Consider the following 24,077-nt stretch of genomic DNA (forward strand, 5'->3'; position numbering starts at 1 on the left):
GTGTGAGTGCTACAGGGCGGTAGTCATTGTCGCAGGAAGCCATAGAGTTCTTGGGAACAGGAATGATGGTGTTCAGCTTGCAACATGTGGGGATTACAGACTGGGACAAGGAGTGGTTGAAAATGATCATGAATATAACTGCCAGCTGTTCTGCACATGCTCTGAGAACGTGCTCTGGAATACCGTCCGGCCCCAAGGTCTTATGAGTGTTGACCTGATTAAAAACCTTGTTCACATCGGCCTCGGAGAGCGAGATCACCCAGTTCCCTGGGTCAGCGGCTCAGTGTTGTTTTTGTTGAAGCGTGTGTTTGCCTGGTAGAGAGGCATCGTTGGGCAGATCACAGCTCGGTCTTCCTTTGTAATCCGGAATGGACTGTAGCCTTTGCCACGTGTCGGGCATCGGAACTTGTGTAATAGGATTCCACCTTGTTCCTATATAGCACTGCGGAGGTTGTAGCCGGAATTCTTGTACTTGTTCGTGTCCTCAGCCATAGCCTCGGGGTTGGCTGCGATAGCCATGCACATTTCTCAACAGAATGTGTCACGGGTACTTCCATTTGGAGCTTCTGCTTGTAAACAGGAAGCAGGAGTATAGTGTCATCTGATTTGCCGAAGAGGGGACGAGGGAGGGCCTTGTATACTTGCTTGTGGGTAGAGTAGCAATGGTCTAGGACTTTAATGCCCCTAGTGGCAAAGGAGACGTGTTGATGGAAGTTGGGCATTATGTGTCTTAATAACGTGGAATTAAAATCACCGGCAACAAGCAAAGCAGCCTCCGGGTGCATGGTTTCCTGCTTGTTTATAGTCTTGTACAGTTCATTAACTGGCAGCTAGTTGTTTTTCTTGTCCCGAGGCTGAATATATACAGCAGTCACAATAACAGATAAGCTCTCTCGGGAGCTAGAAGGATCGGCATTTGACCATCAGGTATTCCAAGATGGGTGAACAATGGGTTGAGGCTTCCACTGCGCTAGAGTCAGCACACCATTTGCTGTTGATGAAGAGGCATACCCATCCCACTCTCGATTTCCCTAAATCCAATGTCCTGTCTACTCGGTGAATGGAGAATCCATTGAGTTGGATAGCCTTAGGGGGTATCTTGTCCGAAAGCCATGTTTCAGAAAAGCAGAGAATATTGCAGTTACGAGAGTCCCGTTGATAGCTTCCTCCATTCGCCGGCATTTACTCTTGGATAGCCCGAAAATGATGTCGGAATTACACAAAGAGGCCAGGGCAGATGAGTCAAAGTCGAAGTTGAAGCCGGAATTGAGGTTAGTAACTGCCAATCTGATGTTCAAAAGTTCTTGTCAATCATAAAAAAATTATAGCAGATACATTTAGTGCAAAAACGGTAAAGATAAATGCCAAAAGAATCACAAAATAGCAAAATTGAGTCGGAGCTCGCAAAACGACAGCCATACAGTATGGCGCCATCTTCCCAAGTGTCAATAACAATCCGGAGATACCACAACCAAAAACACTGGATGAACGGAGACATCATTCAATGCCAGCAGAACAAACCCTCACGACTTGGTAGTGTGCGACGCGTACAAGGCAAGCAGGTAAGAGTACTGCATATCCATTAGGGGCGCAAAAAGACAATACGGACTCAAACTTGAATTGATGATCGACAACTCAGACTCGAGACATGTGGCCAAGACTACAGACTATCACAGATTACAAAGGCAAATCCAGCTGTATGGTGCCCACAGAAGCCTCACTCCCAGACGAACTTAACACATTCTTTGCTCACTTCGAGGCAAACAATACCAAAGCCAATCAGGAAGACTCTCGCTGCTCCGGATGACCAGGTACTTTCACGCTCTGAGGCTGGAGGAGAGAATGTACTTTCACGCTCCTATAGGAAGGAGGTAAGTGAACTGGCATTGTGGTACCAGGACAACAACCTCTCCCTCAATCAGCAAAACAAAGGAGTTGATTGTTGACTTCAGGAAGCAGAGGGAACACGCCCTGATCCACATCATTGGGACTGCACTAGAAAGATGCAGTTTTAAGTTCCTCGGCGTCTACATCACCGAGTACTTGACATGGACCATGAACACTACCACTCTTGTCAAGAGGGCGCAACAATGTCTCTACTTCCTATGGCGGCTGAAGAAATTCTTCACGCCACCCCGGGTCCACACCAAATACTATCGCTGCACCATCGAGAATGTCCGACCACAACTGCAAGGCCCTCCAGCGGATGGTCAAGACGGCCCAGTACATCACTGAGGCTGTGCTCCCAGTCATCCAGGACATACTGTATATTCTGGATGTTGAGTAAGTCCAGAAGTATCATCAAGGACCCCACACACCCCAGCTATGAGATGTTTACTCCCTTAACATCGGGAAGACGTACCGGAACATGAAGTCTGATGCCAAAAGGCTTAGAGACCGTTTCTATCTACAAGCCATCAAACTGCTTAACACTTGAACTGGACTGAACACACACACACACACACACACACACACACACACACACACACACACACACACACACACACACACACACACACACACACACACACACACACACATACGGTATTTCTGACCAACAGATGTATATATTTATTCCCAGTCATGTGAAATCCATAGATTTAGGCCTAATGAATTTGTTTCAATTGACTGATTTCCTTATATGAACTGTTACTCAGTAAAATCTTAGAAATTGTTGCATGTTGCGTTTATATTTTTGTTCAGTATAGTTAACCAAATAGCTACCCGGAATATCTGCATTGACCCCTTCTGCACTAACTCGTTCTGACTGTGCATATGTAACGGATGTGAAATGGCTAGCTAGTTAGCGGGTACGCGCTACTAGCGTTTCAATCAGTTACGTCACTTGCTCTGAAACCTAGAAGTAGTGTTGCCCCTTGCTCTGCAAGGGCCGCGTGTCGGGGCGAGGGGACGGTTTAAAGTTATACTGTTACACATACATACTGGACTCACATACTCACACATACTTACATTGACACTCCAACACACATACACACACATACAATTTTGTTTTGGTATTTGTGACCAACAGATGCATATCTGTATTCCCAGTCATATGAAATCCATAGATTAAGGTCTAATGAATTTGTTTCAATTGACAGATTTCCTTTTATGAACTGTAACTCAGTAAAATCTTAGAAACACACACGTACACACGTACACACACACAATAGTTATGGTGCTTTTAAGACAGCTGCGAACTCGGGGGAAAAAACGAGGTCAAATCATGAACGCGGCATTACTCTCGTTGACTTTGTGCCGGATGTCGTCATCTTCTAAGGGACATACAGGAAATGAAAAAGGCCCCAATTCTATACAAGCAGAAATGTACAGCTCTGATAACAACACAAGTGATATTGTTCACTTTCAAATGGAGGACTAATGTTGACACTCGGAATCCATGGAGGCCCATGAAGAAAAGCCAATAATCTACACTATGGAAAACAAGCCGATTGTGACATGTTAGTTAACCTTTGAGTTGTCTCGTTAACGTTAGCAATGTTAGCTTGGCTAGCTAGCTTGCTACAGTATACCTCAGTGGTTGCTGTGCTGTGTGAATCTGATTGACACCTCAACCAATGCAGTGGCCGCTGCAGATAATCTATTTTGTCTAATCGGCATGCTAGCCAGCTACTGTATATCGTTTGTAAAGATTGTTTCAGAAGTCCTACATTGGCAATTTTTAAAAGGACATCGCTTTCTAGGCTAGTTAGTAGCTAACTAGACAACAAAATAGTCTATTCCTCATGCAGCATTTCGGCATCCCCTTGCTGTCTTCTTTTACATAGTCGACTCGTGCTGTTTTAGCTAGCTAGTTAACAAGATACTAATCAAACGAGGCCTGGATGAGAATACCTACAATTAGTACACTACGCAGACTGTTCAAGTTTGAGGACTGTCAATATATCAACTACAAGAGCTAGACAAGACCCTGACAGGGCGTTATTTCAAAAACATATTCTATAGCTAGCTAGTGTAGTTCGCTATGATCTCAAAACACAAATAGTGCTGTTACGTTGCCTCTGTTGCAAACTCAGACTGTTTGCTCTGGGTGACGTAGCCTAAGGCGTGCAGTGAGACATAGCTAGATGGCTAGCTAATAAAATGGAACGAAACAAATGAGTCACAGATCTCATTGAGCCCTAAAAAATGAATAAGATGCTGGTTGGAAGCACAGTGGTTGAACTATTTTTGCCTGTCTGCTCGCTCTCCCTTTCTCTCTTCTTCACTACTCTGTCTCAACCCCCGACACACAGGTGCTGGCGACCAGAGCCTGTTCACTTCTCTCTACACCTCTCTGGCACAGCAGTTACCCAGGGAGCCCATGGAGTGGAGGAGGTGAGCTATTGGGATGTTTGCACTTCGCTATCAGACGTGTGTGTGCACGCTTGCGCAACTGTGTGGTTTGTGCAAAGTTATGTGTGTGTGTAAGTGTTTGAGCGTGTGTGCCTGACTGTGTTTAAAGTTCCTTTGTTTTCAATGCCAATGTCTCCTCGTCTGAAGGTCCTACGGACGCGCACCAAAGATGATTCACCTCGAGGCCAACTTTGTTCAGTTCAAAGAGGAGCTACTTCCTAAGGATGGAAACAGAGCCCTGCTCACCTTTCCCTTCCTGCACATATACTGGACAGACTGTTGTGTGAGTAGTCACTATTTGATGTAGTAGGAACATATTGGACACACCGGCATTGTTGTTGGTATCATAACATTCAACACCGTATTATGATTCACAAGGAAAACTCCAATAGCCGTGTTTGTCTCATATGGGTGTGTTAATGCTATTTTTATTTCTAAATCTCAACATGTAAAGCGCGCCTCCTATTCGCCATTCTGCTGCATAGGCTATAGCCTGCCTACCATTGACTATCAGCGCATCACCCATCACTATGCAATGGGAGCTTCAGGCAGTATAATTGTTTTAAACCTGAACGTTTTACTTTACTTCAAATAATGAGGCATGTCTTACCTTGCTTCAAAGTAGCCTTGCGAACATCCTTCCATAGAAATGTGGAGGCCATTCTTTTTATATAGACTTCCTCATGCCCTTAAGCAGCATTTGTCTCCTGTGCTATTGGTTTTCATATCAACTTTCTTTCGTTGTCCATAAGCCAAAGGCACAATCCTAGTCATATTAGCAAGCCATCATAGTAGTTGCTATTAGATTCCCTCTTTCTAAGTTTCCTCTGTCATATGGAACATTAGGTGCTCTGTTTTGAACTGTGTTTTCCGCTAATTGCATTTTGGCAAATGTTTGAAAATGACGTTTTTATTAGCTGCTTCATTACAGGAATTGCATGTTCAATAAGAGGCCTTTTGAGTGTAAGATGAAGGGCTTGCTATTGTTGCATGTTTCCATTAAGCTCTTAGTGAAAAATTGCCAGTCCTTGTATGCATGCATCGTATCAGAGAGGAAGAGGTGTAGCGAGAGGATTCACTCTATCCAAAATCTGTCCAAAATAAGTCCAATTTGTTTCTATGGGCTTATTTTGGGCCTAAGCTTGTCGCCTGCCTTCCCGCTTTGGGATGACTCCCATTTGTTAGGGCGGAAACATAAGGGTCTTGTCATTATATACAGGTCTCTGATAGTATTTTCTGTTGGGCACGTCATTTTACTGTTTGGAAAATGTTTTACCGTCTATTGACCGGTTAATGAGGTTTGCATCCCTAGCATGGAATCTATAAGGTGTCGAAGTGTTCCACAGGGATGCTGGCCCATGTTGACTCCAATGCTTCCCACACACAGGATATAGGTGAGCGTGAAAAACCCAGTAGTGTTGCAGTTCTTGACACAAACCGGTGCGCCTGGCACCTACTGCCGTACCCCGTTCAAAGGAACTTAAATATTTTGTCTTGCCCATTCACCCTCTGAATGGCACACATACACAATCCACGTGTCAATTGTCTCACGGCTTTAACATCCTTCTTTAACCTGTCTCCTCCCCTTCATCTACACTGATTTGAAGTGGCTTTAACAAGTGATATCAATAAGGGATCATAGCTTTCACCTGGTCAGTCTGTCATGGAAAGAGCAGGTGTTTTTAATGTTTTGTATACTGTGTGTGTGTGTGTGTCTCAGGACACCGAGATGTACAAGGCGTCGGTGAAGGATGACATGCTGCGGTGGCAGAGCACCCTGCGGCTGCACGGCTCGGTGGACTGGCTCATCGTGGTGGTGGAGAGCGAAGCCAAGAAGAAGAACAAGACCAACATCCTGCCGCGCACCTCCATCGTAGACAAGATCCGCAACGACTTCTGCAACAAGCAGAGCGACAGGTCGGCAACATCACCACTCTCGTCTCTTGTTATAACAGAATCTGAGCTCTTTTGTCTGCCAGTCTTTTGATCCAATCCTGTTGAGTAACACACCAGATTCATCTTAACAAGGACCTGAGCAACTCATTTAGTAGAATCAGATGTGCTAGATGAGGGATGGGCCTAAAAGCCTGCAGGAGTGTGGCTCTCCAGGAGGAGACTTGGGGACTTTTCACTCTAACACCCCCCCCCCCCAACACTCTCTTTCTCTCTCCCCGTGATTCAGGTGTGTGGTTCTGTCGGACCCTCTGAAGGAGTCGTCTCGGTCCCAGGATTCGTGGAGCTCCTTCCTGACCAAGCTGCGCACCTTGCTGCTCATGTCCTTCACCAAGAACCTGGGCCGCTTCGAGGACGACATGCGCACGCTCCGCGAGAAACGCACCGAGCCCGGCTGGAGCTTCTGCGACTACTTCATGGTGCAGGTGGGTCACTCCCACCACCTGTCAATCATCCACGCTCTACTACAGGGGAAGCAGTTGTAACCTATTTAACCAACGGGGGTGTGTGTGTTGTGCAGGAGGAGTTGGCCTTTGTGTTTGAGATGCTGCAGCAGTTTGAGGATGCCCTGGTCCAGTACGACGAGCTGGACGCTCTCTTCACTCAGTATGTCCTCAACTTTGGGGCTGGAGGTACAGTGGCATTGTTTACTACCCCTGCCGTGGCGCTACAGTGCGCCCAATTTAATTGCATATGCGCCTAAATATTTAGCTGTCTGACCTGGATTCTTTATTTAGCGGCAACAGTATGCTTAGAAAAATTAAGGATTCCACCTGTATTACCCCCAAAATGTTTCATTGTGCTTCAAAATGTATTTGTGTACACCTACATTTTTCAACTTAGGTGCACACGTGCTCCTTGTAAAAAAAGGTCAGCGTAGAGCTTATTCTTGTGTCTATGTCTGTTGTCTTTTTCTCTGTTGTGTCTACGTCTGTCTGTTGTGTCTACGTCTGTCTGTTGTGTCTACGTCTTTCAGACGGGGCCAACTGGCTGGGCTCGTTCTGTGCCCCGGTGAAGCACTGGAGCGGGCTGCTCCTGCGGCGGCCCATCGACATGGAGAAGCGCGAGCTGATCCAGCGCGGCGAAGCCAGCCTGCTGGACCTGCGCTGCTACTTGTTCTCCCGCCAGTGTACCCTGCTCATCTTCCTCCAGAGGCCCTGGGAGGTCACCCAGCGAGCCCTGGAGCTGCTGCACAATTGTGTCCAGGAGCTGCGCCTGCTCGAGGTACAGTGTGTTTTTTGAGTACTGTATTGCAGTCAGACTGGGCCGAACTTCTGACATACAAATAACCTTCGATCCCAATTTACTACTCATTATGTGATGAAGATGAACTATTCTGCAGTGCACCTCATCTTGCTCAAACTGATCCCCTCGAACACTCTGATTCTGGACACGGACTCTCCAGTGTTTCCCCTACCATTGTTGCCTCCCGCCAAAAAGAGTTTGGCTTCCTCTATTGGTGTGATATATTGGTTTGGTTTGTGCATGAGCTGTGTGTCTGTGTGTGTGGCACGGGTGGAGAAGGTGCTTCTTGTGTCCATGGTGTGACATTTTTGAATGTTTTGAAGACCTTTTCAAATTTGATTTGTGGATTCAAAAAAAAACAGTATATAAAATGTAAATCTAGAGATTCTCATTCTGTGTAGGTGTATGTGGTCCAGGGGGCGTTGGACTGCTGGGTGTTCCTCAGCTGTCTGGAAGTGCTCCACAGGATCGAGGGCTGCTGCGACCGTGCCCAGCTAGAGGCCAACTGCTCCCACACTGTCGGCCTGTGGACCTACGCCACAGAGAAGGTGACCTACCTACCTACATATGCAGTGCATTTGGAAAGTATTCAGACCCTTTTGACCTTTTCCACATTTTGTTACAGTACAGTCTTATTCAAAAATTGTTTGTTTTTTCATCATTCTACACAATTATTCTACAATGTAGAATATATAATATTATTCTACAATGTAGAAAATATTAATACACCGCAATACCCCATAATGACGACGCAAAAACAGGTTTTTAGAAATTTTTGCAAATGTATAAAATGGAAATATCATAGTTATATACACAGTACCAGTCAAAAGTTTGGACACATCTACTCATCCAAGAGTTTCTTTATTTTTACTTTTCTACATTGTAGAATGTTAGTGAAGACATCAAAACTATGAAATAACACACATAGAATCATGTAGTAACCAAAAAAGTGTTAAATAAATCAAAATATATTTGAGATTCTTCAAAGCAGCCACTCTTTGCCTTGATGACAACTTTGCACACTCTTGGCATTCTCTCAACCAGCTTCACCTGGAATGCTTTTCCAACAGTCTTGAAGGAGTTCCCACATGCTGAGCACTTGTTGGCTGCTTTTCCTTCACTCTGCGGTCCAACTCATCCAAAACCATCTCAATTAGGTTGAGGTCGGGTGATTGTGGAGGCCAGGTCATCTGATGCAGCACTCCATCACTCTCCTTCTTGGTCAAATAGCACTTACACAGCCTGGAGGTGTGTTATGGGTCATTGTTCTGTTGAAAAACAAACGAGTCCCACTAAGCGCAAACCAGATGGGATGGCATATCGCTGCAGAATGCTGTGGTAGCCATGCTGGTTAAGTGTGCCTTGAATTCTAAATAAATCAGTGTCACCAGCAAAGCACCCCAACACCATCACACCTCCTCCATGCTTCACGGTGGGAACCACACATGTGGAGATCATCAGTTCACCTACTCTGCGTCTCACAAAGACACTGCGATTGGAACCAAAAATCTCACATTTGGATTCATCAGACCAAAGGATGGATTTCCACCGGTCTAAGGTCCATTGCACGTGTTTCTTGGCCCAAGCAAGTCTTCATATCTTAAAGTAATGATGGACTATCATTTCTCTTTGCTTATTTGAGCAGAACGACAGATTTTTACCTTGTCAGCTTGGGGATTCTATCCAGCAACCTTTCGGTTACTGGCCCAACGCTCTAACCACTAGGCTACCTGCCGCCTCATGAAGCTGGTTGAGAGAATGCCAAGAGTGCAAAGCTGTCATCACGGCAAAGGTTGGCTGCTTTGAAGAATCTCAAATAAAAAATGTTTTGATTTGTTTAACACTCTTTCGTTTACTACATGATTCCATATGTGTTATGTAATGGTTATGTCGTCTTCACTATTATTCTACAATGTAGAAAATATTAAAAATAAAAACCCTTGAATGAGTAGGTGTGTCCAAACGTTTGACTGGTACTGTAAGTATTCAGCGTTCAGACCCTTTACTCAGTACTTTGTTGAACACCTTTGGCAGCGATTTACAGCATCAAGTCTTCTTGGGTAGGACACTACAAGCTTGGCACACCTGTATTTGGGAAGATTCTCACATTGTTCTCTGCAGATCCTCTCCAGCTCTGTCAGGTTGGATAGGGAGCGTCGCTGCACAGCTATTTTCAGGTCTCCAGAGATGTTAGATATTTATAGACAGGTGTGTGCCTTTCCAAATCATGTCCAGTCAATTGAATTTGCCATAGATGGACTCCAAGTTGTAGAAACATCTTCAGGGATGATCAATGAAAAGTGAATGCACCTGGGCTCCCGAGTGGCGCAGCGGTTTAAGGCACTGCTAGAGGCGTCACTACAGACCCTGGTTCGATTCCAGGCTGTATCACAACCGGCCGTGATAGGGCGGCGCACAATTGGCCCAGCGTCGTCCGGGATAGGCCGTCATTGTAAATAATAATTTGTTCTTAACTGACTTGCCTAGTTAAATAAATACATTTCGAGTCTCATAGCAAAGGGTCTGAATACTTATGTTAATGAGGTATTTCTGTTTTTTTTGTGCAATTTCTAAAAACCTGTTTTCAGTTTTCATTATCGGGTATATTGTGTGTAGATTGATGGGGGGGGAATACATTTTTAAAGTAAAGCTGTAACTTAACAATGTGAAAAAAGTCAACAGGTCTGAATACTTTCTGAATGCACTGTACCTACGGCACCTCTGACTAACACACATCACTGCTGGTACACTGTGTTAGCCCTGGGGACCTACACCATTCTGAAGTCACGAGGGGCCTGCTTTCCAAAAGTATGCTCGATGGAGAATCATTGTTAAATGCTTCTTAGTCCAAGACTAGGCTTAATCTGTGTCTGCGAAACCAAGGAGTTTTACCTGGTCAAGAAACTCTGATGATACACTTTCTGGTGATCGTCATAAGACTCCATTTCCATCTTGTCACTGTGGGCCCCTATGTATGTTGTGATGCGTGTGTTGTTGTTGTTCCCAGCTAAAGTCTCTGGGATACCTGTGTGGCCTGGTGGCTGAGAAGGTCCCCACCTCCGAGGACCTAAACCGCACCGTGGACCTTCTGGCTGGCCTGGGGGAAGAGAGACCAGAGACGGGTATTACACACACACACACACACACACACTAATGCCCTAGGCTTTAGCTCAGCTGACCCAGTTCCCTCACAATAGGCCCTTGGTTGTAAAGTAGTAAGACCTGAGCATTGCATCAGAATGGATAATGTTGGTGTTATTTGATCATGGCTGTGCTGTGTTGTATGCCATGTCAAAATCGCTTCGCCCCTCTGTCACGCAGATGACTCTCTGTTTGAGGTTGAAGTGGGGTACTTTTACCGTCAACACAAACGCATCATTGTGAGGTCTTGGAAGTTCATTTGCGCTAAGGAGAAAGCTGAAATGGTCTTTAGAGAAAGTCTGAGTGTGTCTCCTGTGTTCTCTCTTACAGTCAACAGCCTGCAGAGCCCTTACAAAAAACTCAATGAGGCCTTATCGTCTGTGGAGGCGTTTGAAAAACACTATCTGGTAAGTGCCATGTTGATTTAGTGGATAATGGTGTAGCCAGTAACAGTAGTCCTTGATAAGAGCCTTGATTCTGCTTCATAATGTGTGTGTGTGTGCGGGGGACACTCCCTAGACAGAGTGCCTCTGTTTTATAGTCTTGGTATCTAGTTCATTGGGCCCCATTGCCCTCCAGGCCCACTCTCTTTAGGCACTGGGGCAGAAAGCCATCACAGAGATAACATTCTTATTTCGTGAATGCGGTCTTTGTCCTCTGATGATCCTTCTCTTTCTCTCTCTCTTTTCAGGAGCTGTCTCATGCTGCTATGGAGATGTACAGAGCCATAGGCAGGATGCGCTCAGCCCGGCTCATTGGGAAGAGTCTAGCTGAGTTTTACATGTAAGCCTTTCTTTCTCCTTATCCATTTTGTGTTCTCTCTGCCTCACTCTCCATCTCCTGAATGGTGTTTCCCAAAGATGAAGGTTGCTGGGAAAATGATTAGCCCCAGTCAGCTAAACGTGCTAACGACGAATGAATGAAAGAGTGTAGGGTTCCTCTAATTGATTGATGCTAAATGAATAAAAACGGTGTTAACTGTGTGTGGTTTGTGTGCGTAGGAAGAAGGGTGACCCGGAGCGAGCAGAGGGCTTCCTTGATGACTCTCTGAGGTCATATGTGGCAGAGGGGTGGAGCCTGCAGGTGACTCATACCAGGAAGCAGATGGCTGAGTGTCAGAAGCTCCTGCAACAGACTGAAGAGTATCCTCAAAAAAATGCAGCGTTCAAAACAACTGGGAACTCAGAAATCTCCGAGTTCAGTGCTTTCAAGACAACTGGGAACTCTGGGGGGGGGGGGGGGGGACAACTCTGAATTCCAACTCGGGAACTCGAGCCTCTTTCTAGAGCTCTGACTTTCTGACTTGAAGATCACTGACCTCGTGATTTGACCTCGTATTTTTCAGAGTTCCCAGCTGTCTTGAACACACCTGACAGAGGAGGAGAGGGAGCACTTCTGCCAGGAGATCCTTCTCTTTGCAGCGGGAAACAAAAACAAGTGTTTGCCATTGGACAAGTTCAGGTAGTCCCTCCCTGTTTCATTCTATTTTCTTCCGTTTGGTGCCTAATGAATACGACCCAATGTCAATCAGTCTCAATGGGCGCATTCGACATTGCAACGGATTTTAAAGGCGAGTTGAGACTGACTACAACTACTCAATGTTATTTGTAGGTCAGTCAGCCACAATTTACCCATAATACATCATGGTTTAGATGCTCTCGACACGGACAATGTCTTCATTGGTGTACAGTCGTGGCCAAAAGTTGAGTGACATATTAATTTCCACAAAGTTTGCTGCTTCAGTGTCTTTAGATATTTTTGTCAGATGTTATTATGGAATACTGAAGTATAATTACAAGCATTTCATAAGTGTCAAAGGCTTTTATTGACAATTACATGAAGTTGATGCAAAGACTCAATATTTGCAGTGTTGACCATTCTTTTTCAAGAACTGCAATCCGCCCTGGCATGCTGTCAATTAACTTCTGGGCCACATCCTGACTGATGGCAGCCCATTTTTGCATAATCAATGCTTTGAGTTTGTCAGAATTTGTGGGTGTTTGCTTGTTTTTGTAATCCGCCTCTTGAGGCTTGACCACAAGTTCTCAATGGTATTAAGGTCTGGGGAGTTTCCTGGCCATGGAGCCAAAATATCAATGTTTTGTTCCCCGAGCCACTTAGTTATCACTTTTGCCTTATGGCAAGGTGCTCCATCATGCTGGAAAAGGCATTGTTCGTCACCAAACTGTTCCTGGATGGTTGGGAGAAGTTGCTCTCGGAGGATGTGTTGGTACCATTCTTTATTCATGGATGTGTTCTTTTAAAAAAAAAAAATATTCTTTTTTTAAAATAAATTTGATCCCCTTTTCTCCCCAATTTTTCGTGGTATCCAATCGCTAGTAATTACTATCTTGTCTCATCGCTACAACTCCCGTACGGGCTCGGGAGAGACGAAGGTCGAAAGCCACGCGTCCTCCGAAGCACAACCCAACCAAGCCGCACTGCTTCTTAACACAGCGCGCCTCCAACCCGGAAGCCAGCAGCACCAATGTGTCGGAGGAAACACCGTGCACCTGGCCCCCTTGGTTAGCGCGCACTGCGCCCGGCCCGCCACAGGAGTCGCTGGAGCGCGATGAGACAAGGATATCCCTACCGGCCAAACCCTCCCTAACCCGGACGACGCTAGCCCAATTGTGCGTCGCCCCACGGACCTCCCGGTCGCGGCCGGCTGCGACAGAGCCTGGGCGCGAACCCAGAGACTCTGGTGGCGCAGCTAGCACTGCGATGCAGTGCCCTAGACCACTGCGCCACCCGGGAGGCCTCATGGCTGTGTTCTTAGGCAAAATTGTGAGTGAGCCCACTCCCTTGGCTGAGAAGCAACCCCACACATGAATGGTCTCAGGATGCTTTACTGTTGGCATGGCACAGGACTGATGGTAGCACTCACCTTGTCTTCTCCGGACAAGCTTTTTCCGGATGCCCCAAACAATCGGAAAGGGGATTCAGAGAAAATGACTTTACCCCATTCCTCAGCAGTCCAATCCCTCTACCTTTTGTAGAATATCAGTCTGTCCCTGATGTTTTTCCTGGAGAGAAGTGGCTTCTTTGCTGCCCTTCTTGACACCAGACCATCTTCCAAAAGTCTTTGCCTCACTGTGCGTGCAGATGCACTCACACCTGCCATCTGCCATTCCTGAGCAAGCTCTGTACTGCTGGTGCCCTGATCCCGCAGCTGAATCAACTTTAGCGCTTGCTGGAATTTCTTGGGCACCCTGAAGCCTTCTTCACAACTATTGAACCGCAATCCTTGAAGTTCTTGATGATCTGATAAATGGTTGATTTAGGTGCTATCTAACTCGCAGCAATATCCTTGCCTGTGAAGCCCTTTTTGTGCAAAGCAATGATGACGGCACGTGTTTCCTTGCAGGTAACCATGGTTGACAAAGAAAGAACAATGATTCCAAGCACCACCCTCCTTTTGAAGCTTCCAGTCTGTTATTCGAACTCAATCAGCATGACCGAGTGATCTCCAGCCTTGTCCTCGTCAACACTCACAACTGTGTTAACGAAGAGAATCACTGACATGATGTCAGCCTTTCCTTTTGTGTTGCAGGGCTGAAATGCAGTGGAAATGTTTTTGGGGTTCATTTGCATGGCAAAGAGGGACTTTGCAATTTATCTGATCACTCTTCATAACATTCTGGAGTATATGCAAATTGCCATCATACAAACTGAGGCAGCAGCCTTTGACACAAATATTAATTGTGTCATTCTCAAAACTTTTGGCCACGACTGTACATTCTATATGAGCCATGGTCATGTTCAATAGGGCCAACCGTAACAACTATTTTTCAATGGAAAACGAGAACATGGGACTCCTTTTGGACAGATAGTACCTCCCTGGTTCATACTGTTTCAAAGCATTATTTAATTTTTTCCCATTTCATGTCTACTGAACACAAACCAGTCTTCTGTGCTCTCACTTGTTTGAGAGGTCGTCTGTTAAAATGAGTGGGTGGACTAAAGATTTCCATCATGGGTAGCTAGGTGAATAATGACCTCAAAGGAAGGTTGGCTACTATTTCACCCCCATCCAATCCGCATGCTAGGTAGGGAACCCTTTCTGAAGCCTCTCTCTTCTTTCACTCTCCCATTGCATTGAAATAGCCAGGTGTCAGTCAAGATACAATCTTCTAGTTCAGGTTTCCTTGACTCACTGTGCCAGCTACCTGCAGACCAGTGCCTTGCTAGCGGGCGATGCCAACCTGACAGAGGAGGAGAGGAAGCACTTCTGCCAGGAGATCCTTACCTTCGCCAGCCAGCCCCCGGCACCCTCAGGTGAGCACACACACACACACACACACACACACACACACACACACACACTGCGTACACTCGAGACATGGCAGGAACAGTCAAAGCTGTTTGTTCTTGTCTACCTGCATCAATGAGTTGAAAGCTTCTAATTGCACAATGGAAAATCCATGAATCCTTGTCTGGTTTGTCTCAACTTCTGAGAGACTTGCCAAATAAACTGGTCAAACATGTAAATAGTGGCAATTTCTTTTGTCCCAAGACTGATAAACATTCGCCTGGTCCCCAGATCTGTTTGTGCTTTTGTCTGCTCCATTGTCATAGTCAAGCCTGACAATTGCATAAGGAGTTGGCAAGAGAACAGAACGACTGGCACCCAGGCGAGACCAACATAACTCCTGACTTCACAATGTTGCCATGTAATGCATTGCCCTCTGTCACCTCCCTCTTTCATCCCCCTCTTCCTCCTCTCGTCTCTCCAGACCAGACTGTGGCTCTGAGCATGGCGGCATTCGCCCAGCTGCGCCAGATGCAGTTCAGCCCGCCTGGCGCCGTGGTGCACGTGGGTGCCGCCCTGCAGCTGGAGCTGCGCGTGCGCTGCCTGATGCCTGTGGCCGTGCAGGTGGAGCAGCTGGCTGCCACTCTCCACTTCAGCCTGGAGCAGGGCGGGGCGAGGGGCCGTGCGGGCAGCGCCCAGAGGAGGACGGGCCATGGACCACAAGGCCAGGGGGACGGGGTGGTCCTGTTCCCCCTGGGAAGCCCCGGAGCCGGGATGGGCGCTTTGCTACCCCCCGCCCTGGAGCTTTACGAAATGCAGGACCGCAGCCCGTCGGACAGCTCGCTCAACTCCACGGGGGTGGTGTGTAAGAACATGCACCTGCTGCTGCGGCGCCACGACAGCTCAGCCTCCCTAGACACGCCCACCGCCGGGGCCCTCCCGGCAGCGGTCGCCGTGGACGACGGGGCCCAGATGTTGAGGGCACGCGACATAACGCTGCAGCCCGGCGACAACAGCATCTTGTTCACGGCCCCGGTACGTTTTCTTTCAGCCTCCTATAACGTCATGTCTCGAGTCCAAGTCCACCCCATGGCTCATTTTCAATTTGTCTAAAGAAATCTGTAATCTCCTTGCCTCCTCTCCATTAAAACAGAATGGGGAACGCTGTCGATTTTAGAGGTCAAGTGTCACTTTATCTCTCCTTGTCGCTCTCTCTTTTTCTCTTCGCCCCACTCTCGCTCTTTTCTAGACTGGAGAGCCGGGCTCGTACACGTTACGTCAGCTGTGTGGGAGCGTGGGGAGAGTCCAGTTTGTCCAGTCTCACATCTACCCTGTGGTGCAGTACGAGGTCTACTCCCAGGAGCCTCAGCTCACCATCGAGCCCCTCTCAGGTCCGTCTGTCTGGCCCTCTGTCCCCCTCTTTAGCCACAAACAGTGAATGGTAATCGCTGCCTGTTGATATGTGGTTGGACCAGGTCATCCTTGTATTTTTACATGTGTAACAGTGTGTGTCTGTGTTTTCCCTCCAGACAACCTGTTGGCAGGCATTCCCCAGAAGGTGAAGTTCATCATAGCAACAGGCCACTACAGTGTGAAGAAGGGTGACGCGTTGCAGCTTAGCAATACAGACTCCATGCCCATCCTCCACTCTAGCTGCTGCTCTGCTACCGTCCTGTCCAGCACGGGAGGTCAGCCTTCCTTCCATCCACTCTGGGTCAGAGGTCAAGGGTCAGAGAGGTTAAAGGGATAGTTCATCCAAATTGTTACATTGCAAGTAGTCTATAGACGAGGAGAGACTGCAATCCAGTCGCTACCTCCAATCACTAATATTAGCCCAGGCAGGTCTGGGGGTTACCAAGGAGATCAGTGACCCTCGGGTCCCTAGGGGGAGACTCCTTTAGCATTCCATGCTGACTGCCTTTCCCTACTTCTGCTGCTGCTAACTCTTTTCTGTTCTCTCTCTCTCTCGCACCCATCTCTTTGCAGAGCGCATGGGGGAGAGTGCTCTTTCCATCCAGTCATCGGAGAAGGTGACCAGCATCTCCCTGCCCCCCACCCCTCCCTACCACACCCTGGAGTTCCAGCTGGAGGTGCTGTGCCACATCCCCCCCACGCCCCTCAAGCCCGACATCGAGCGTCTCACCAACGGCGAGGTCCGCCACCGGCCCAAGAGCCACAGCCAGGCAGACAGTGGCATGATCAACATCGACCAAAAGGTTTGAAGACCGTTTGTCCTCCTAGCCTATAGAGTTAACCCCAGGACCACCTTTATATCATTTACTAGGGTCATGTTCATTAGGCACCCAACGGAAGACAACAGACTGAAACGGGGGGACTACCTGGATTTGTCCAATGGGTATTCCGCCTCAATGTTTGAAAGTGTTTTGTTACACTGTGGCCTAATGAACATGACCATGCCTATCCTATGGTTACAGCCCTGTGTGTTCTCTTTCTGTCTCCATAGGTCTCCATCGACTGTCCTTGGTCCATCTACTCCACTCTCATAGCCCTAACCTTCTATGTCCCTTTCAAAGCCAAGCACTCAATACTCTCTGCTGGGAAAAGGTAGGTCACACACACACACTCCATCTGCTTTTACTGTACGGGGGACATTTTTGTCACGCACAGTCACAGATGTGTGCAAAAAAGTACAGCACGATTTAATTTCAACCTTTTATTTATTTCCTGAGTGAAGGCATTGGGTAATATACCTTTTCGTCTACAGGATTTTAAATGCAGAAAAAGTGTATTCAATGACATGTCTGCTCATTCAGTAAGGAATCTGTGGTGACGTTGTGAATCTAAATATTGATCTGACTCCTGACTGGTCACACAGGAAGTACATACAGGTGTGTCTCCAGAACGTGTCCGACACAAACTTCCAGCTGGCAGACCCGGTCCTCACAGAGCGCCAGCCCACAGTCTCGATGGAGCTGCTCTCACTCAATGTTAAAACACAACAGGTGAGTAACTGACCGTACACACACACTTCATCTCTCTCTCACACATTTCTCTCTACACACACATCTGTTCTGATCCTCTTTGTCTCAGCCGGTGTGCAGTCAGCAGTCAGTGTTCTGCCTGTGGGAGATGCGTTGGGCCAAACCCCTCCCGCTGTGCCTGCAGTGTGCGTTCTCCGCCAGCTTCGCGCCCGCCTCCGCCTCGGACGCACACACAGCCTTCAAACCCTACTGCTACGAGTTCCAGCTGGACCGGGTCTCTGTGAGTATACACAAGACCCAGCTCTGGGTCCCGTCATAAGACACCACATGGAGGGAAAACACATTTTTGTTTTCCGTTGCAAAACGAATGAACACAACCCTGTTCTCATCACAAACAAACGTGGTTCTGGGCTTGAACGTCGCTCGATGTTGCTAACCCTCCTCCCCCAGACCCTTTACAGCTTGAAGGCCGAGATCTTGCCGCCGTCCGGCGTGCAGCACTGTCGCACCGGCGCCCTCTGTGGCCTCGAGGTGTCCATCACACGGCAGGCGGAGCCCAGCGAGACTGAAGGGGAGGAGGAGGAGTCTACAGAAATAGAGGGCCTGAGGACCACCAAGCTCATGTATGAAGGTAGGACACGGGAAGGTGTGTGTGTGTGTGTGTGTCCATGTCCGATACTTATCTGACTACCCTGGTGTGTGTTGTCTGCAGTGGTGGACAACAGCAGTAACTGGGCGGTGTGTGGCAAGAGCTCGGGGGTGGTGTCCATGCCCGTGGCTGCCAGCGCCACACACAGGGTTCAGATGGAGGTCATGCCCCTGTTCGCCGGTCACCTGCCCTTCCCCAACATCAAAGTGTTCAAGTACCTGCCCCACAACGCCGTCCCAGCCATTCAGCCCGACACAGGTATGTAACCCACAGCTGCAGAACGGTCCTTAAGCTCAGTCCGTAGGCATGCCTCCCATTACTTAACAAAATGGTAGTCTATATTTTGTGCCATCTTTGTCAACCTCTTACATGCTGTTTAGATTATTTGCTTATAGGCATTATTACAGCACGTGTTGTACTCGCTCACACACGCTCAGTCACACTCATCTCTCTCTCTCTCTCTCTCTCTCTCTCTCTCTCTCTCTCTCTCTCTCTCTCTCTCTCTCTCTCTCTCTCTCTCTCTCTCTCTCTCTCTCTCTGACCGCTCACAGACAGCTGCTTAGAGAACGACACCATATCCCTGCTGGACAAAGGACTGGACGACCAGGGCGACACGGCCAGCATCCGCAGCCGGGGCAGCGTCCACTCGGTGGGCAGCGGGGAGCAGCAGAGGGGTCTGCCCATGCCCCGCCTGGAGCCCTTCACTCCGGGACAGGTGTTCTATCGGAGCCAGGGGCGGCAGGTGCTGGTGCTGCCCGTTACTGACGACCACGTGATGGAGGTTAACGTCACATGACCCCTGTGGGCCGCTGCTGCAACCCACCACGCCCCCACCACGTCTGGACCTCTGTGGTTTGGTTCCTGGCTGTGGTTCTGGAACCGGGAGGTGGCCTGGCGGCAGGGAACTGACACTGACTCTCCTCTCAGGACTCATTGCTGGCCGGCCACTGGCCCTGCTCCTGTTCTGGCCTGAGTTCCATCTGCTGTATTTTTATCTTGTCAGTCTTTTTCATATGAAAATAGCCCTCTCTCCCCCCCCACTGTCAGAGAAGAGGGTTTGGTGCACCTGTAAAACTAGCTCTCTTATTGGTTCTTGCTCCGTGGACACAGTAAACCGCTTAACTGTTCTGCGTAGACTCCCCCTCCTACGCACCTGTGATCGGCTTGCTGGTTCCACTGATCGTCAACACAACCTTCTGTACGGGGCACACTAACGTGTGTTTGGACAGGGGTGCTTCGTTTTGTGTTTTGTATTGTTTGGTGTGTGTCTCTGTCTATGCATGACATGGCAAGTTGTGATGGATGAAGGGAAAGAGCAGGCCCAGTTAATCGTGTGTGTGTGTGAGCAATATCTACTCCAGTTTTCCTCTTCACTCACTCACTCCCAGCCCCTTGCCTCCAAACCTTGCTGTATCCTCTTTCCTTTGCTGTAGTCATAGCGCCACCCTTTGGCCACTGTACAAACTGTTCAATAAGTACATGTTATTCCAGAGAAATCACAGTACTGACTGTGTGCAAAGGCTGCACCAAAAACACGTTGTCTCGGAGGAATATGTTAGAGAGAAAATATAAGTTTTGTTTTCGAGCAGGTGTGAGACGTGCGAACGAACACTTGCTTTTTGGCTTTGTTCGGGTTTTAGGGTTCACTGAAATTCACTTATTCAAGGATCGGTGGAATCTGAGAACAATGGGATGAAATTGTACTTGGTTGTTTTCGGTGACTTTTTTTTGTTGTCTGAAAGTGACCGTCTGTTCGAAGTGTTACCATCATGTGTTCTGTCTGACTTTGTGGTTTACTTGAATGCTGAGCAGGTAAATTCTATGTTTAGTAAATGTGGTGTCTGACTTCTTCTTTTTTTTCTCAGACATTCGCTGTTGCTATGGTAACTGTCAGGAAAAGCACTTTCTTATCATAGCACAATTCTTTAACGAAAACAATTTAGAAGGAGGGGAAATTCGCTTGTGTAAATGCGATGTTCATTCGTTTATTGACCTCTATTTTTGTACTGTGTCGCCGGACAAGTTCTGGTTGTTGCTCTGTGTCGGTTGGTGCGATTGGTTGGTATCTACTGGAGGCCTATGAGGGCTTTGGGCCTGAGGCCTAAGCACACCCTGTAGCACACCCCTTCAGCTATACTGTCCTGTATTCCTCCACCTCTGGGCTTGTATCTAGCATAATCCCACAAAGTAGTGCTCACCGCCAGGACGAAAGGCAGAAGACTTGTTCCCTCTATCTCGCCATCTTAATGCAAGAGAACCCCTCCCACTCAGATTCTACCTACAAAACTTAGTGGCAAAAAAAAAAAAAATATGTGAACCCTTTGGAATTACCTGGATTTCTACATAAATTGGTCATCAAATTTGAACTGATCTTCATCTAAGTCACAACAATAGACAAATCCAGTCTGCTTAAACTAATAACACAAACAATTATACGTTGTCATGTCTTTATTGAACACACCGTGTAAACATTCACAGTGCAGGGTGGGGAAAGTATGTGAACCCTTGCATTTAATAACTGGTTGACCTTCCTTTGGCAGCAATAACCTCAACCAAACGTTTTCTGTAGTTGCAGATCAGACCTGCACAACGGTCAGGAGGAATTTTGCCCCATTCCTCTTTACAATACTGTTTCAGTTCAGCAATATTATTGGGATGCCTGGTGTGAACTGCTCTCTTGAGGTCATGCCACAGCATCTCAGTTGGGTTGAGGTCAGGACTCTGACTGGGCCACTCCAGAAGGTGTATTTTCTTCTGTTGAAGCCATTCTGTAGTTGATTTACTTCTGTGTTATGGGTCGTTGTCCTGTTGCATCACCCAACTTCTTTTGAGCTTCAATTAGCGGACAGATAGCCTTACATTCTCCTGCAAAATGTCTTGATAAACTTGGGAATTTATTTTTCCGTCGATGATGGCAAGCTGTCCAGGCCCTGAGGCAGCAAAGCAGCCCCAAACCATGATGTTCCTTCCAAACAACTCAACTGTAGTTTCATCTGTCCACAGAATATTTTGCCAGTTCCGCTGTGGAACATCCAGGTGCTCTTTTGCAAACTTCAGACGTGCAGCAATGTTTTTTTTGGACAGCAGTGGCTTCTTCTGTGGTGTCCTCCCATGACCACCATTCTTGTTTAGTTTTTTACATGTCGTAGACTTGTCAACAGAGCTGTTAGCATGTTCCAGAGATTTCTGTAAGTCTTTAGCTGAGACTCTAGGATTCTTCTTAACCTCACTGAGCATTCTGCGATGTGCTCTTGCAGTCATCTTTGCAGGACGGCCACTCCTAGGGAGAGTAGCAACAGTGCTGAACTTTCTCCATTTAGACTATTTGTCTTACCGTGGACTGATGAACATCAAGGCTTTTAGAGGTACTTTTGTAACCCTTTCCAGCTTTATGCAAGTCAACAATTCTTAATCTTAGGTCTTCTGAGATCTCTTGTTCGAGGCATGGTTCATATCAGGCAATGCTTCTTCTGAATAGCAAACTCAAATTTTGTGAGTTTTTTTATAGGGCAAGGCAGCTCTAAACCACATCTCCAATCTCATCTGATTGATTGTACTCCAGGCTAGCTGACTCCTGACTCCAATTAGCTTTTGGAGAAGTCATTAGCCTAGGGGTTCACCTACTTTTTCCATCCTACACTGTGAATGTTTAAATGATGTATTCAATATAGACAAGAAAAATACAATAATTTGTGTATTATTAGTTTACCCACTCTGTGTCTATTGTGACTTCGATGAAGATTTTATGACCAATTTATGCCGAAATCCGGGTAATTCCAAAGGGTTTACATACTTTCTTGCCACTGTACATGCCCGATCCTACAGCAACATGAGTCTGTCTTTGAAACGTCCATGTGTCCTCAGTGTGTGAGGTTGTCTAACTGGTCAGAAAAACTATAAGATATGAAGACTAGTGATATCAGTGCTCGTCTATGTACACATCTTATTTTATGTCCAGCTGTATTTATTTTCTCTTGTTTTTTAAAATATATTATTTAACGGCAAATAGCTGGAAGGGACGGAATCATCAATCACAGAAATAAAGACATTGGGAATTGTCTGGTGATTTTGTTTTTTGTTTTTGTCTTTCAACAGTCATTGGTCACTGAAATCAAATAAAATGTGTATGTAAATGATTCCATGGGAGTTCAGCACCGTTGATTGTATTCAGATGAATTATTTAAACTAATCATATGTATGCATTATACAGTTGAAATTAAATATACCTATGTTTTAATGTGTGTTCTCCGTTCTGGTGCTCAGTGAAGTATTTGTGTTTTAGAGAAGCTGGATGGTTTTTGGGCTGGCTCAAATGAAACACCCACAAGGCCTGTATGGTATCAACTAACCTGATCCTCAGTGTGTTTCCTCACTTCTACAAAGTCGCATGCAATTTTGTCAAACTCACTGCTTTTGTATATGAAGGGTGAGAAGTCCAAGTCTGAGGGACAGAGACAGAAAGAGGGGGTGTGTGCATAGAGCAGGTCAGAGGGGGCAAGCCCTGGAGGAACGTGTAGGTGAGCATGAGGCTCTTAGGTGGAGGAATGGACACCAGCCACCAATCGTACCCGATCACTCCCGGACCATGTATTTCTCACGACTCCTACATCACCGTGTGTGGAGTAGGCCTACCTGTTTTCCCCACGTGAATGGTTTTCCCATACCGTCATGTCCTGGAAGAAGCCCTGCTCCACACCTGGATTGCAGCATCCCTGCCCAGGTCTACAGATTGAGCGTTGCTGTCAATGCTGTCTGTCGATGACCTCCAGGAAGCTCAGGCCCTGCAGTTAAGAACTAATCACAGCGCTCAGTGGGAATTTATTAACGTTGCAGCTGTGATGGTAATTGTCCACACTGTGCTAGCAGTAAGTTTTCATAACTTATAATCATAGTCACAGTGCTTTCTTTGTGGGTGATAGTTGTTGTTGTTTACTATTCATGTTGTTCAGCACTAGTGCAAATCATGTTTTAAAAAATATATATATTAACTTTGTCTTTTCTTTTTGTCTCAGATTCCAAGAACACAGGATGAGATGTTACTATCCTTTGTGCAAGCACTTCCAAGAGTTCATGAACAGTGAGACTGGTGAAATTTGGGGAGCGCATCGTCAGTAGTGTACCTTTGGTTCCTAGGGTGTTTCGGCCTTTCACACTATACACCCTCCCCAAAGGCGGCCAGCGACAGGGTGATCAATCCTACGCTTGCGTCCCATTCCCAATTAGTCATAGGAGTTGCCTTGTTGTTGATAGCCAACATCCCATGGGACTATGCATGGCAGGGGCGTCTTCCTCCCTGAGTCAAGCATTGTTGACCGCATACCTCCTGGCCCTCTCATTTCGGGGCCCAGCTGGGGTCTTTCCTCTTCATCCAGAGCCATTGACTGCTGCCTTCTGCCGCCTCTGATACAGCTTTGATTGCCGAACGCTGGCTCTGGCCCTTAATTCCCAGGTCTCTAAGCAGTCTGGTTGTAGATGTTGCCACAAAACCTCTGCAGCCCACCTCCACTGGTCGGACTTCTGTGTTCCAGCCATGATGCCG

At 47.0% G+C, this 24,077-nt stretch overlaps 1 protein-coding gene across 1 annotated transcript; it reads left to right on the plus strand.

Annotated features, from left to right (window-relative positions):
• Positions 1-3,269: 3,269 nt before the first annotated feature.
• Positions 3,270-22,775, plus strand: LOC139566149 (trafficking protein particle complex subunit 10-like). Its single transcript, XM_071387089.1, has 23 exons — positions 3,270-3,461; positions 4,257-4,338; positions 4,504-4,639; positions 6,077-6,273; positions 6,539-6,734; positions 6,830-6,941; positions 7,286-7,533; positions 7,956-8,102; positions 10,562-10,676; positions 11,026-11,102; positions 11,387-11,478; positions 11,697-11,837; positions 14,861-14,973; positions 15,432-15,982; positions 16,197-16,338; positions 16,477-16,635; positions 16,934-17,163; positions 17,412-17,512; positions 17,784-17,910; positions 17,999-18,169; positions 18,340-18,520; positions 18,602-18,796; positions 19,090-22,775. Exons 1-23 carry the CDS (start codon positions 3,401-3,403, stop codon positions 19,332-19,334), a joined length of 3,819 nt encoding a protein of 1,272 aa, XP_071243190.1. The 5' UTR covers positions 3,270-3,400; the 3' UTR covers positions 19,335-22,775.
• Positions 22,776-24,077: the final 1,302 nt, after the last annotated feature.

This window comes from Salvelinus alpinus, chromosome 38 (genome assembly GCF_045679555.1).
Source record: "Salvelinus alpinus chromosome 38, SLU_Salpinus.1, whole genome shotgun sequence".
NCBI lineage: Eukaryota > Metazoa > Chordata > Actinopteri > Salmoniformes > Salmonidae > Salvelinus > Salvelinus alpinus.

Bases quoted from the DNA above. Each gene is read 5' to 3' on its own strand.
- LOC139566149 (XM_071387089.1), top strand. From the start codon at position 3,401: ATGGAGGCCCATGAAGAAAAGCCAATAATCTACACTATGGAAAACAAG. The intron at 6,735-6,829 runs GTGGGTCACTCC...TGTGTTGTGCAG, and splicing joins GCGACTACTTCATGGTGCAG to GAGGAGTTGGCCTTTGTGTT. The intron at 17,164-17,411 runs GTTTGAAGACCG...CTGTCTCCATAG, and splicing joins TGATCAACATCGACCAAAAG to GTCTCCATCGACTGTCCTTG.